The sequence below is a fragment of the Porites lutea genome, chromosome 11, assembly GCF_958299795.1.
Source record: "Porites lutea chromosome 11, jaPorLute2.1, whole genome shotgun sequence".
Lineage (NCBI taxonomy): Eukaryota > Metazoa > Cnidaria > Anthozoa > Scleractinia > Poritidae > Porites > Porites lutea.
In genome coordinates, this window is record NC_133211.1 from 25,171,096 (window position 1) to 25,186,656 (window position 15,561).

The 15,561-nt window shown below is 38.0% G+C and overlaps 2 protein-coding genes across 2 annotated transcripts; one reads left to right on the top strand and one right to left on the bottom strand.

The window, feature by feature from the left end:
- Positions 1–75: 75 nt before the first annotated feature.
- Positions 76–5,744, top strand: LOC140951415 (uncharacterized). Its single transcript, XM_073400662.1, has 2 exons — positions 76–154; positions 3,974–5,744. Exon 2 carries the CDS (start codon positions 3,985–3,987, stop codon positions 5,506–5,508), a length of 1,524 nt encoding a protein of 507 aa, XP_073256763.1. The 5' UTR covers positions 76–154; positions 3,974–3,984; the 3' UTR covers positions 5,509–5,744.
- A 4,736-nt stretch (positions 5,745–10,480) lies between these two features.
- LOC140953373 (allatostatin-A receptor-like) lies at positions 10,481–11,561 on the bottom strand. Its single transcript, XM_073402858.1, has one exon. The coding sequence runs from the start codon at positions 11,559–11,561 to the stop codon at positions 10,509–10,511; it is 1,053 nt and encodes a 350-aa protein (XP_073258959.1). The 3' UTR covers positions 10,481–10,508.
- Between the last annotated feature and the right edge of the window lie 4,000 nt (positions 11,562–15,561).

A 15,561-nucleotide genomic window follows, 5' to 3' on the forward strand; every position in this document is an offset into this window, starting at 1 on the left:
CTCTAGACTCAAGGGAGTGGGGAGGGGAAAAAATCCTTTCCCTCCCCTCCCTCCCTCCTTTTTACCCGCTGACCGGAAAGCCCGGGTGTTCGCTTACTTCTTCGATCGACGGTCGGTGGTTGAGTTTAGAGTCAGTCTTTATTCGATCTTAAAGGTAAGAATAGCTTTTTGTATCACATTATTTACACATCTTAGAGTGATTCGAACTCGCCTAGTCTATTTTTTATGGCTTTGTGCTTCCAAACTTGGATTTTGCGGACACCTTTATTCAAACCTTCATTCAAAAGTCGCAAGTCCTGCAATGGAGTTGTCATCACGCAAGGCGTCCAGTGAATCCACTGGTAACATCTTTTGCACAGGGATCAGAGGAGTTGTTTGTGACCTTGATTGCAGTTTTTTAATTTTACAGTTGATACAGGACACGATGGCCAAATGGTTGATTAGGGCCTTTCCGCATTAGTACAGAAAACGGGAATTGTCTCGGACAATATTGTATGTGTGCTAATGCGGAGCCTTTATTTAGTTTACATACCTTTATACCTTTATTTACTAGTAAAGAACTTTGAGAATCTGACACGTTCAGTGGACATCGCCCACGTATTACCGCGAACTCCATACTATCTGTCAACAACACCCATGATGAAATTGTGTGCTTCCGTTTTTTTAACGAATACAAATGAGAAAGAAGGGTGAAACGAAACTAGATGAACTTCCATAGATTTATACAACATAGAAGTGTTTTTTACAACTTGTAGGAGCATGGAATGACAGCTTTCTTTCAAAACTCTCTAAAATTTGAGAAACATTTCCGACAAAGTAGCCAGCACAAACTAGTCCAACAACTGGCAGATTTCCGCCAGCTGCCAGCTTGTAATGACAACCCTGTGTCTTTGAAACATTTAAACCTAATATTTAAACCATAATATTTGTCTTGAAAGAATTTATCCTCACTGGAACACTCTTAACAGACTGTTACATCTGAGTACACTTGCATTTTGTTTATGGAAAGGTTAATGGCTTTACAACAAATAATCAAGCATCAAGCATGATCGACAAAAAAACAGTTTTCTTTATGACTCAATCAATTCCAAGGGCATTTGCAGGGTTTGCAAATTTTATTGATGAGTGGAGTCACTGTGACTTCTGCTTCACAAATTTTGGAGTCATTTTGGAATATTTGGAGTCAAGTATAACGACGAAAAAAGCCATTTTCAGGCTTTCCAGCATGTGGTCCTGGCATGTATAACCTATCTTGAGGGATACACGAAGTAGCTGTGGCAGTCCGCTGACCTGGAAAGCTAAAATCCATGATGGCGGTCATCAAGTAAACTTTGATCGTAATTTACCCTCTTCCTGTTTTGTCGTGTAGTATAATTCTTTAATTTTGATGAGTTAATTAAGGTTTACAACGTTTACAAATTAACGTAATTGTATTTGTTTCGAAAAAGGTAAGGACAAAACTGTGTTTGTTACCAAAAATTTCTGGAGTCGAAGTGGCTCCCTGTTTGTTACCGAAAATTTCTGGAGTCGAAGTGACTCCCTCCATAACCTCTGTGGAGTCATCTGAACAATTTTGGCGTGAAATATGCCAAATTTGGCGTATTTGCGAACCCTCGTCAGGCATTTGTCATTTTTTTTATTATTTTGGAATAGCTACAAATGCCCCATGGTGGAGTTAAAAAAAGGGTGCAAATGCCCCACCCCCGGACAACAGGAAAGTTGCATTTTCCAATAAATAGGCTGCAAATGCCATATTTATTAGAAATCTGTAATAATCTGATCAAAAGACATGAAGCACCCTATGCAAATTGCTGCTAGCCACTAGCTATACATGTAATTATTGTAAAAAGGATCACGTTTATCTGAATAATACCAGACAGAAGTATAAACTAGAATTTTGATAATAGCTTTCTTATTTTCTAAGAAATTTAATATAGTGAATGATAAACAAACAACCGACGTGCTTAACATGACAGGGCTTCTGATATTTCGCATGGTTGCGGAGTTGCAAAATTCAGGGAAATCTGCGAAATCCCACGAAATTCACAAAAACACGCAAAATACCGCGAAATTCGGTGAAAATCTTGTCAAATACATGTCTGTACAGCATTTTTGATACTTGTCTCAGCTATTGGGGCTATTTACTTGCTGTAAACTTGTAAATTTATCTTGAAACTAAGTCACTGGAATGTGCAAACAACATCCCGAAACTGCCAGGTGTAGATTATGTTGCCAAAAACTGGGCACTAGCCATGATGTTAAAGGCTTTGCCATCGGTTCATTTCTGGAGCATATTGTTGTTGAAAGAGCAAATGATGACCTCTGTTAGAAACACATTAAAAAGGCTGGTCTAATCAGTGTAAAACCAATCAATTTCTAGCAAAATTTGCCCTAAAAATAACCACAAAATCCGCCTTTTTTTATCGATTGCTTTTCGTAAAAATTCCCGCGAAATTCCTGCGAAATTGGCTGATTTTTCCGCGATTTTGTCCCTTAAAATCCCTCAAAATTTTACAAGTAGTATAGAATAATGTGATCAACCATGGCTAAAGAAGTTAAAAATAATGTAAATAACTCCATTAGACACTGTAAGTGTAAATAGGCAATAATAGGTATTCAGAAGAGGGTTAAGGAATGCCGATTTATTGAAGAAATCATAGTCCTTGAAAACTGTCAGTTGTCCTTGAAAAGTCCTCGAAAATTCCTTGTCTGAAGTTGTACGAACCATGGCAGAGGTTTTATGACAAATTCCCCACTGCCAGGACCAACAAATGCTGGGGGGTGGACCTTTGAGACTGGCACAATTCACACACACACCTTTTTGTTTAATAACGCAGAGATTTTTCCATTTTCACTGTATCATATAGGTACTCATGATCTCTGCACATGGAACTGAAAAAGTGTTCTCCATGCAGATTGATATTCTACCGCTTGTTAATCCATGGAAGTCAATTCTGCATCTGAACTGGGCATTAGAAAGCCAGGGTTCACAAAAATGCCACATTTTGCGTATTTTACGCCAAAATGTTTAAGATGACGCCAGTGAGTTTATGAAGGGAGTCACTTTGACTCCAGAAATTTTCAAAATAATTGCAAAATAGTTTTTTCCGTACCTTTTTCAAAACAAATTCAATTTACATTAACTGAAAGCGCTGTAAACTTGATTACAAACACTTAAATTGAAGAATTTTTCATGTGTGTACAAGTACTGTAGAAGCAAAATTACTGTAAAGATCACACAAATGATGATCATCAAGGTTATTTGAGCCTTTCAAGGTCAGCAGATTCCAACATGAGGCCCGTGGCTACTTCATGTTTCCGTCATGATAGCTCATACGTGCCAAAACCACACTCTGTGAAATGGCATCTTCATCAAAAGGAGAGTGACTTAAGAAGGTTATCCAAAGCTGTCTAGAATTTTTTACTGTTATTTTAACTCGTGTTCAGGGAATAATACATTGCTTTTTTGTTGTGTTATGTGACTCCAAATGCTCCAAAGTGAATACAAAATTTGTGAAGCAGAAGTCACACTGACTTCTCCCACCAATAAAATTTGAAAATCCTGGAAAGTGGAGAAATCTAACAAATGCTGCTAAAACTAAAGATTGTTACAGCACTAAAAAAATCTTATTGACTGAATGTTAAACTGACAGTATTTTTTAAAATAGGCCCTTTGCAGCTTGTGGTTATTTGTCCCACACATGTATAGTTTGTCCAAATTATGGGATACAACCTTAAGAATAGCATATCTCATTTGTGTTATGTGAGAATGTTTTGTGAGGGTAATTTTTAAACAGTTAAAAACTTGCTATAGTTTTGTACAAGTGTTGTCACATTTCTTGAATTATTATTTTGTCCTGCTATAGTCCCATCACCTTGAAGGATTTTTAACAAATGCTGTGACAATGTTGTGAACGTTTTCCTTGAGCTTAATCCTTTAAATAATAATTTTTTCTCATGGTTATCACTCTAGATCTGTACTCCATGTCCATACTGAGCCAACAGTGTGATCTAAAAGGAAATGAGGCAGTTAATGCTGGAAATAACTGTAATGAGTGTAAACAATGTGGTAAGTGTTTTAGCCGAGCAGGAGACCTAAGGAGACATGAAATAGTCCACACTGGGGAAAAGCCTTTTGAATGTAAACATTGTGACAAGTGTTTTAGTAGAAAAGCAGATCTAAAGACTCATGAAAGGGTTCACACTGGGGAAAAGCCTCACAGTTGTAAATATTGTGGGAAGTGTTTTAGAAGAACAGTAGATCTAAGGACTCATGAAAGAGTTCACACTGGGGAAAGGCCTTATGAATGTAAACACTGTGGCAAGCGTTTTAGTCGCACAGGAACTCTGAGGTGTCATGAAAGAGTCCACACTGGGGAAAAGCCTTTCCAATGTGAACAGTGTGGCAAGTGTTTTAGTGAAAAATATAGACTTAGGACACATGAAAGAGTTCACACTGGCGAAAAGCCTTATGAATGTAAACATTGTGGCAAGTCTTTTAGCCGAGGGGCAGATCTAAGGCATCATGACAGAGTCCACACTGGGGAAAAGCCTCATCAATGTAAGCAGTGTGAAAAGTGTTTTAGCCGAGCAGAAAGCCTAAGGACACATGAAAGAGTTCACACTGGAGAAATCTTAAAGCCATATGAATGTAAAGAGTGTGGTAAGTGTTTTATGCAGGTGAAATCTTTAAGGAAGCATGAAAGAATCCACACCGAAGAAACCCGTTCAGAATGTAAACAGTGTGGCAAGTGTTTTAGCTCAGCAGGAGATCTAAGGAAACATGCAATAGTCCACACTGAGGAAAAGCCTTTTGATTGTAAGCAGTGTGGGAAATGTTTCAGACGAAGCAAAGACCTAAAGAAACATGAAACAGTCCATACTGAAGAAAAGCCTTTTGATTGTAAGCAGTGTGGGAAATGTTTCAGACGAAGCAGGGACCTAAAGAAACATGAAAAAGTCCATACTGGGGTCAAGCAGGATGAATGTAAAACTTGTGGAAAGTTTTTTAACTCAAGAGGAAACCTGAGGAGACATGAGCGACTCCACACTGGAGAGAAGCCTTATGAATGTCAACAGTGTGGCAAGTGTTTTAGACAAAGTGGGGACCTAAGGAAACACGAAACAGTCCATACTGGAGAAAAGCCTTTTAAATGTCAGCACTGTGGCAAGTGTTTGAGTACATCAGGAAGCCTAAAAGTACATGAAAGAGTTCACACTGGAGAAAAGCCTTATGAATGTAAACATTGTGGGAAGTGTTTTAGGGGAGCTGGAGTTCTAAGGACTCATGAAAGAATTCATACTGGGGAAAAGCCTTATGAATGTAAACATTGTGGCAAGTGTTTTAGCCGAGCAGGAGACTTTAGGAGACATGAAATGGTCCACACTGGGGAAAAGCCTTATGAATGTAAACATTGTGGCAAGTGTTTTAACCGCACAGGAAATCTGAAGAGTCATCAAAGAATCCACTCTGGGGAAAGTTCTATCATATTGTGGCAAGTGTTATAGTTAAATCAGAGGGTCCAAACTTAGAAAATGTGTTATGAATGTTAAAGTTCTGAAACATGATTACCCAGTAGGAAACCTAAGAACTCATAAATGAGTCTACATAGAAGAAAAGCCATATCAACGTATGGTAAAATCCTGATTTCTCAAACCCTTGGTTTACTCAAAACCATATTAATATTCAAACCTAATATAACTTCCCTTCACCAGTCAAACACTACAATTTTACCCTGAATTTTTCAAACCTCCTGCTAATTTGAACAATGGTGGTTTGAAAAACAGGATTCCACTGTACAGTGTGCTATAGTTGATCCTGTGCAGTGAATTTTTAATTTACAGTGTATATGACACGAATTTTTTTAAAACTGATTTTGGTCCTTAGACAAGTTTAATTAACAATTTATCTGAAACTTGAAAAATGTGTCTGCCAAAAACATTTCTTGAATTTTGGCCAAAAAACTATTTTTTCCCCTTCAGAAATTTCCCACAGACTGGGAACAAGTAAAGGATCAAAGAATACACTGATGGCACCATGTGAGGTCAATTAATTTGCTCAGCTGTCACTTCTGATTCACTTCTGTTTTTGAAATTATGGGAAGCATTAAGGGCCAAGCACTTCATAATAATTTACCATTAACTATTAGTTTCCCGCTATGGACACCACTTTATCTTAGCAGGCGACTGATTTCGGTTGAGATAATGTTGCTAATGTTAGAGCTGTTTTCCTGTTTCTGTTTTGCCATAGCGGTTTATAAGTGCTGAAACTGCTCGCAGTTGCATTTAGAAGTCGTGTTTGATTGCCTCCAATCAGGGTGTAGTGTGTGACAAGTTGGTGAAAGCCAAGTCAAAAAAATTAATAAAAAGTTTTGATCACAGAAGAGAAAAAACTCACTTTCTCTTCACGTTAAGTGGGCATTCTTATAAACAAAAATTCCTTATGAACCTGATTGCTTTCCATATAATTCTCACTTTGTGATCCTCGCATTAGTTTATAATTTCCCTTGCCGCTTTTAGTGCATGTAGGTGTCAACCACCTCCACAGCCACCTTTTTCTCGTCCTCCGAGAACCAGCAGCAGCTAATCTAGACGTAGTTTCCCTAAAAATCATTGCAAGAAAAAATTTCGACAAAAAATAGAAGAACCCCTGGGGTCAAACCAATCCCAAGAACGTTAAAAAATTCTGTTCCTGATTGGCCCGAAAATTTTTGTGGCAAATCTGGAGCGGGGGATTCAAAAGTTAGGTAGAGGTGAGTTCCCACGGGATCTCCCGTTCTTGTTGTAAACTTTGCCTGTAGTGAATTAGTCCGTACATGTTCAATTCCAGTTGGCCAACCCCCAGTCACTGGTCTCCGAGGACACGCTGCCTTGCACTCATACTTGTTGAGGCCTCTTAATAAACAAACTAGTCTGAACAGGGTCAGGTAGGTAGTTAACAGCTAAATTTATTGATTTATTTTCACTGCGCAATTGTTTACGTACTACTGAGATTTGCTATCGTTTACGGGACGATTTACATGATACGACGTTGACTCATCGCCGGGGCTTGTACCAGAAATATAAAAGAAAAGAAAAATGAAAATCAGTGTATGCCAGCCGGAAATTTTCCTCTTCTGAGGCATTTCTTTGAATTGTCTGTTAAAAGTGATGATCAAGATATATTGCACCGAACGTGCCCATTTTTTAACGAAAAACTGAAGATAGAAGGAGTTCTCCAACACCGGAGATTCTGAATTTAAAATATTTAGCTTTACCTTGCTGGTAGCAACTTTTACCAAACCTGAGCCTGTTAGCCAGTAAGGGTGAAAAGTAAAGTTATACCATGTAAATCTGCCTTTTTGAAAGTCTGGTTACATAAAGTTATTAACAAAAAAATATGCTACAATGCTAGAAAGGATGACACCTAAGAAATCCTTTTGGAGGAAATTTGGCGTTTTAAAGGCCCTAATCACCTATAATTTTCTGATTCTGGTTGCCTTGAAGACCGGAGAGTGTTCTTTAGTGAATTGTAACGTCCAATTCTTTTATCTTGAAATCTTCAAAGGCACTTTTAGAACAGAAAAAGAAAAAAATTACGAAACATCGTTAATTTGTAGGAGGCAAAACGACTTTTTCTGGACTGTTAATCAAACTAACTTCGCAGGATCTTAAAACTTATAAAATAGGTGACTAGACAAAATAAAACGCCTTATAATTCAAGTTTTCAGTGAATGTCCCTATTGGGAGACTATATAATCTGTACAACTGTACACTGCACGTCAGTCATCTCTCTCAAAGCGGTTATCCCTAGAACCCATGCGCAATGTCACCTGTGTAAGGCCCTTAAGTTGCCCTGCTGACCAAAAAGCCAGAAGACTCTGGGCACGAGATTGTCAACGTGTACTTTCTAATATCTTTTCTGACCCCGTTAGTGTGACCATCTTTTGAATGAGCGGCCAACTGCTACTTTTGAGTTCCCAAAGTCTGTGTTCCTTTATAGAATTACCTCATTAATACTTAACGGTTACTCAAATAAAAATGTGCGTTCTAAAAGTAGACATTCTTTTTAAAATAAGCAAACAAGAATTATTTTGGAGAAACAATAATGAGAGTTCCTTTTAGTAGTGTCTTTGAAATATCAATTCTTAACTTCTAAAATGGCTATTTTCTTCACAAATTTATCAGTGTATCAACATCCTTACAGTATCAAGTGATGAAGAGACCAGTGATGCATGAAATGTGTCCCTACCCCGCCACTGACCTTAAAATTCAATGATTTGTGAATGGTCCCACTAACGGGGTTACGTTGAAATCAGAAACCTGCATTAGGTTTTTAATATATGTATTTTGATCAACACCCTGATCCCAGTGGTTAGTTTTTCCTCACTGAACAACAGTTTGTTCCGAAGTGCTAGACACGCTACGAGGTTGACTCTTATGTAAGGAGAAGTGAAGCAGGTCCTCAGGGACCCCAGCTTAGAGAGAGAGTTCCCTGACGATAAATAATGAGTAAACTCTTCTTTTTCTCAGAGTTGGAAAAGCGAACAATCTGCGTTGCAACACGACAAAGAATAAAGACCATTTTCTGCCTGTCGCGTCTTTCGTGGGAGGCGACTCTTTTTGTCTGTTTGTGTATTTTGCTCGTTTTACTAACACTCGAGCAAAATAAGAGATTTCTCGAAGTCGACTAAGCAATTTCATACATTTTTGCTGCTTTTGAATATAGTTAAACGTATTTAATGCTCAACAGCAGGAGCCATTACAAGTATGGCCCCCATGCGCATTGGATATGAAACGGTTTACATGTCTACAATAGATGGATTTTTGAAACGGTTACCACCAAATAGACCTCTTCCGTTAAAGTAAGCAAATGAAAAAAACTCTGCTTTTTATCTTCTCCTTTCTCCTCGCTCTTGCTATTTTTTCCATTCCTTTTCCCTTTTTCGTTTGATGTTCGGCCTTTTTTTATATCGGACGCAAAAAAACCTGCCGTTTGGCCCTTTTCCACTCAAATGGTTGCAAATTTGGCGAGGTTCGCTTTCAAAAATCCGGCTAGATGTACAATTATTTATCTTATATTTAGTAAGATTGAACGAAATAATTGTTAGTCATTATAGCATCTTATATCAATATGGTTATATTACACAATTAGGGACTATTATAATAGTGCCAATCCCTGGGTGCTAGAAACTTTTTGTGAGCGGTTTTCGGTTTCGCCAGGACTTTATAGTACTCCGCGCGTCTTCGCCGTTCGTGGCTTCGGCCCTCGGCCGAGGATCTGTCGGCCCGCGGCCGACACCTAAGCATCCGGCAACTACGTGGCCAAATTGGTCTCGGACAGTTTGTCGGCCGCTAAGCCAGTACATGTATCAGTCTGTCGTTGTATTGTATTATAGCTGTACAATTGGTCTTGCTTTTTTATTGTTCGCTGGACATACAGATTCTAGTTTATCTCAATATTTCCTCTGTAATTAGTATTGATTATATTATTGGCATTCTCAATGCTGAGACTTATGACGCCTCGCTTGAACATTGTTGTGAGTTTAGACTATGAGCTGAACTTAGATTCCTGACCTAGGTATCCCATGTTTAAAGTTTTTAAAGCAAAAACCGGTTTTAATTTCCGGCAAGCAGCATGGAAATAGCAAAAAAATAAACTTTTGAAAGTTTTCTGCATATTTTCCTTTTTGTCTTCGTCGGATTTTTCTGCAGCTAGCCATTCACGTGGTACAAAACCGCCATACTGGAGTGCAAAAGAGTCGCACTGGAACAAGACAAATAAAAGGCATACATAATTTTAAAGGGTAATTTCCTTTGTTGTTCTTGTGCTAGTGCGACTTTTGCTCTCCAGCATGGTGGTTTTGTACCACCTGAATGGCTACCCGCAAAGGGCCTGTTTCGATCCTTCGTCTTTTCCTTTTATTTCTTTTTTTATCCAGTTTTCCACTTTCTGACTGGCTGGTTGCTTTATTTTAAAATGCAAGATTTACGATAGAATACTACAGTAGCATTTTACGTTTCTAGCAAAACGAAGTTTACCAAGAAATTTTTTAAATGAACTGCAGAATTAACTTTCATATCACAAATGATGGGGAGAAAAGAGTAAAATAATACAAATATCTTTTTAAGCATAATAACTGATTTGGTTTTCATTGATAGAAACTTCAGTTGCTGTAGAGAAAAAAATAGTTTTGCTGGTAAATGTTCCCCAATAAATTTCCGATTAGAAACTGGTGAAATAGAACTCTTTAACTTGTATGATTTGTTTTCCCGATGTAGGTCGTGTGATAGTACTCCGACCCAGAGAACTGTTTCTTTCAAATTTAACCTTATTAACGTACATATGTACGTATTATGAAAAAACAAAGGGACAAATTTCCTCCAGACTTTTTGTGGGAAAACAAACCATACAAGTTAAAGAGATCTATTGGGTAACTTTCTTGTTTAGCGCTTTTTAAATTTATCAGGTCAGCTGTGAGCTGCTGTGGAACACTATGCGCTTTTCAATCAGGCCGAACCACTTAAACCTACGCGTTTCCATCACCCTTGCAGCATAAGACTTTCTTTAAAAACGCACGGAAATCCTTCATCTGAACCACATATATGATGAAGTTTATAGAGCTACTCGACAAAATCAGCACTGCACTGATATATCTTATCAAAAAATCGTCCTGGAAATCCAGGGAAGGTTTAAATACCACAACAAAGGCTGCGTAATAAAGTAATGATGAATATGGAATAACGAAAGCGAGTGTGACAAGTATGAGTATGTAAGTTGCTTTGAGTTGCTGTGATCTGACTCTCGCCCTAATGGCGTTATCTTTCTGTATATCGATGGTTCTTTTTCCCCTCTTCCACACCCTTACGGCTAAGATTACGTTAATACAAATCAAACCAATGCTTGGTATGACGTGCTGTGTAAGTACAAAGCCCGCTACAATCACTCTGTAAGGTAGGTAACTGGTATCTTTATCGCATACCACCGTGTAGTGCGTGGCACTAATATCGTGTCTTACACCATTCATTGTTGCTGCAGGAGCAAATACGATAAGAGACCCTGTAACCCACGCAGCGTACACTAATTTACGAACAGTGCTACTACTGAACGTCTTAGGAACATCACGGGTCGAAAGAAACCTCTCGGTGCTTATGGCCATTAAATTATTAATTGTTACACAGTTAAATACAACAGCAATATACCGAACTATTTTACAAGGCCAACCATTTTGAAATATGTCAAACATTAGTTGTGCGCAAACCACCGGAACAGAAATCAAACAAGCAAGTATATCTGAAATCGCCAAACTCTTCATGTAAAGGTTGAAGTTCCTTAGGAAGGGAGATGATTGATGGAATGGAACAGAATTTTTCTTGGAAACAAAATACAGGATCAGGATGTTACCCCCCAATCCGAGGATTCCAAAACTTACAAACAGTACCACAAGAACGAGTTTAGTATCGAAACCTGCTGGAGTGACGTATACTAAACTGGCAGTGATTGCTGCAGCAGTGCCGTTGGTGAAAGCGGCTGAATGGTTGTTAATAGACAATGGATATGACGTTGCTTGCAAATCTTCCATCTGCAAAAAAATTATGAAAAATATAATCGGTTTGGTGTTAATATAATGAGAAAAACAACAAATTTTTTCACGTCACACTGCGCTTTTTGGTACATGACCTCCTTGTGCGACTTAAATTGTTTGAAGGACGTGAGCACTCGACAACGAATCTTTCAGTTCTCTTTCCAAATGTGGGTGCGATCCCCAAGAATTCGCTGGCAACTCCAGGGAAATTCACGTTCATTTGCCATATTAAGCGAGTTTTTTTTTTTTTGGCGAAGAAGGAACGGCTGACGAAACCTAAAGGACCCAAAGAACGTCTGCGCGGAAGGCTAAATAAAGTGTTTGGGTTTTGATGTTTGAGCCATGCTGTTGGTCGGTAGGAACTGCGTGTTTTACCACCCACGAAAACAAACCTTGCAATCTTATTTGTTGTAAGAGGTTCGAACGTGGGTGGTAAAACGCGCAACATCGCTATTCAACTCTTTTTTTAGTGGCATGCCGTCAAAACCAGTTGGTCGTTTTTTGTTGCCCGTTAGTTTAATGTGCATGTATTGCCCATCACCTGCATTAACGAGAATTAAGTAGAAGACAGTGTGTTTGCAACCTCATTACCTTTGCCGCTATTTTTTTGGTCGACCCAATGTTGAGAATAAATTAAGTAAAATTCATTTTTCTTTCATTTCTTGCCACCGAATGTTTGACAATTTTGGTTCTGTTCGCGTTTCGAATTCATCAGTGGAATGGAAAAAAAGACTAATTTCCTGGTCTCGAGTGCGCCTGTCGGACTTCGCAGAAGGAAAATAACTAAAAAAATGATTACCTTTCTTATGAATTGGTTGAGCACTGGTCCGTTGAGGTATATCACCCAAAACTCCTTATTTTAAGTTTCCCCTAAAACAGACTAAGCAATTGAGAAGAAAATTTACTGTTTATTGCTTAGCTAAACGTGCAAAGATTAAATTGATTGAAATTTTTCGGCAATCCTTGACCGGTGACAATTATTTTACTTACCTATGATAAGAAGTCACATAAATGTGCGCAATTCTGAAAGATGTATCGTCACTACTCTCCACTGCAGGTTGAACGAAAATTTATTAAAAAGTAATAAATAAAAAGTTTATGAGCATCCTTTTTTCAAATAAAGATGTAAATTACACAGTTCATTGATGCGGAAAAAAGTAAAAATGCAACTCACCGTCTGAAACGTTAGTCCATCACGCAACCAGTATTCCTGGAAAAGTAACAAGTTTTACCATAAGCGTTTCAAAATTGGAGGAAAGACTTGATTTTGCTCTCGTCCTCTAATGTGAACAGTTAGACCGTTTTGCTGAAAATGCCACTATGTGGATGTGTTTTGCAATTAGTTGGTAACTTTCTGCGGATAAGTAATGAACATTTTCTAATTAGTCTTCTTTAATCCCCCCTAGAAAAACTCTTTGAAAATATTCAACGCAAACCCTATCCTCTCTTGACGAAAACACTAGTCTACTTTTAAAGTCTCCTGCTGCTAAAACTGAAAGCGGATTTGTAGACAAACGAAAACGCCAACAGGATGAATCTAGTCTGGTTACTTCCCAGGGAAATGACAAACCAAGTAACATGTGGGCGCTTGGTGATGTTATCGGGCGCCTTAAAATACATTTGTGCTAGCGCATCTTATTTAAACAAGTTAACTCTTGAATGTACCATTAGTTTTTACCATTTTAGGAGCTCATAAATGTGCCACTTTTAGGTTTTAACGTTTTAATCCAATTCATGTAGCCCATGACTAGCCGTAGTGAAAATTTTGCAATAACATGATTTTGACCCAGTTAAGGTATAAGGCCATCCTTTCTTTTCCTTGGAAAAAAAAGACAAAACCAATATGGCGGAAAATGTAATGGTCGCCGATGTCATAGTAAAAGTAAAACTTTTTTGCTAAAAAGTAAACACTGCCGAACCCTCCATGCTACGAAATGCTATTACAATCCTCGTTTTTCAGATTAAAAGAATTTTTCAAAGAGGTATTTTTTTGAAATGCCAAAAATTTGTGGCTGGTCAAACGACGCTAAACGAAGAAAAAAAGAGGATGGCCGAATGGAAAGTTAAAAAGGAGGCCTTGATTGTTTGAATCACAACATTCTTTTTGAAGGCAGACCCCTGTTAAGTTTCAAGAAAATGCCCTCTGCTCCATCAGATTGATGCTGAAATTTTGGTTTTTGTTTTGGTACCAGCAATGTAGCATGTATGTTCTATGTAAGCTGGCAGTGTGGAGTAGATGTTTTTGTAATTGAGCTTGCTAGTAGTTTTGCCGATTTTATTCTAACATAAAGCAGTTTTTAGTTTTAAACTTATATTGTAATAGTTCAACTGTTTGTTGGGGACTGGTTCTCGGCTGACAACTGACAGACTGACACAAATCAAATCAAGTCACTTCAAACCAGCAACTAACTCGGTCTGTATTTAAGAACAGCTTATACCCTTTGAGCAGAGGTTTCTCTCTGCATGCGGCGTGGATTTTAGCGTTGACGAAGTCGTTCGCGTGGCTTGTCTCTGTCGAGTACCAGCTACGCGACGGCAAGCCACGCGAACGACTTCGTAAACGCTAAAATCCAAGAACAGCTGTGCCTAGATGATAAATTCATCGCAAAGGTGACACCTTATTTCCAATATTTTTAATACTGTTAATCAACTGTTTCTCAACACAGCGCCAGAGACCCAGGAAAAATTATAAGGATCATTTTGGTCACTAAAACTTTATTACAAGTGAAGTAAAAGTAAGCTTAATTGAAATAAAATTAATATACATTTTTCGATAGTTTACAATATTGAATTGGTGTAAGTTTAATTACAGTATTCACTTAAAAAACGAAATTGAAAATGGAAAAAGGTGATCTCATCCACAAGGAAAACAGCTGAGCCGATTAGTATTACAATAGGTACCGTACAGCCTTAATTATTGAATAAACATGGTAAAAAAAACCCTTAACGAATTATTCACAAGCGCAAAAAGTACAAGATAACAATTAGGCTTTCCGATCAGAAGGTGATTACAGGAGATTTGTCATTGGAACACATATTTAAGGTGCGACCGCCTCTTTATAAGCAAGAAGAAGTAAACTGATAATTACAAGAAAACAAACTCACGGACGAGCATCCCCGTCTCAGTCTTTTATATGGGAGCTTCCCTGGGGTACTTTTTATGCACTACGGAAGTACGTGTGCCCTATTACTCCCACAAAAAAGCGAAGTAGAGAGAAACCAAGATGTTTTAGTACACTGATATGTTTTGATGGTTAAAACTCTGGTTTTGTAAAGGATCATCATATCAATTTCGATATAATGTATAGCGTTTCCAAAGCCACAGTGCTTGGAAAAGATGTCGAGATTCATGGCGGGCAATGCTATCCTGTGTTAATCAGCCTCCACCCCTAAAAAAATCGGTAGTCTCTCTCCCCACTTTATTTCGAGGAGAGAAGGCGAGTATACATTGGTGAGGCAATGAGAATTGTAATAATTCATTATTGTTGGGTTTTGGGACTGTATAAAGATTCAGCTGAAAGATTCTCACGAGTCTAAAAACATTTTGAGCTTCCGTTTTGCACACAAAAAGCAAACACTGAACGCTTTTCCTTTCTTACCCTATAATATATAGGAAATTAAAGCTCCACAATATTATATTGAAGGTATAGGAAATTACCGTCACATAAGGTGTTTCGATACGGTTTTCGCCTCGTGAACGTGATAGTTTTATCTTCGTCGTCCGATCGCCATAAGATTTTCACCACTTAGTGGATTTAGATTTAAGTTTGTTAAAATGTAGTTTTAAGTTAAATTGTTCTTACTAAGACAACGATAAGCAAAAAGCTTTGAAATCAGTAAAGACGAATTTCGCGCGATCTAGCCGTACCATTCAAAATCCAGCATCTGGAACGTAAAGTTTGGATTTTGGCACATTACCTCCATGAGAATAAAAATATTCTGTATGTTTGAATGCATATAAAACGCAAAAAAATTACACCTTATATTTTCATGTAGT

Bases quoted from the DNA above. Each gene is read 5' to 3' on its own strand.
- LOC140951415 (XM_073400662.1), top strand. From the start codon at position 3,985: ATGTCCATACTGAGCCAACAGTGTGATCTAAAAGGAAATGAGGCAGTT.
- LOC140953373 (XM_073402858.1), bottom strand. From the start codon at position 11,561: ATGGAAGATTTGCAAGCAACGTCATATCCATTGTCTATTAACAACCAT.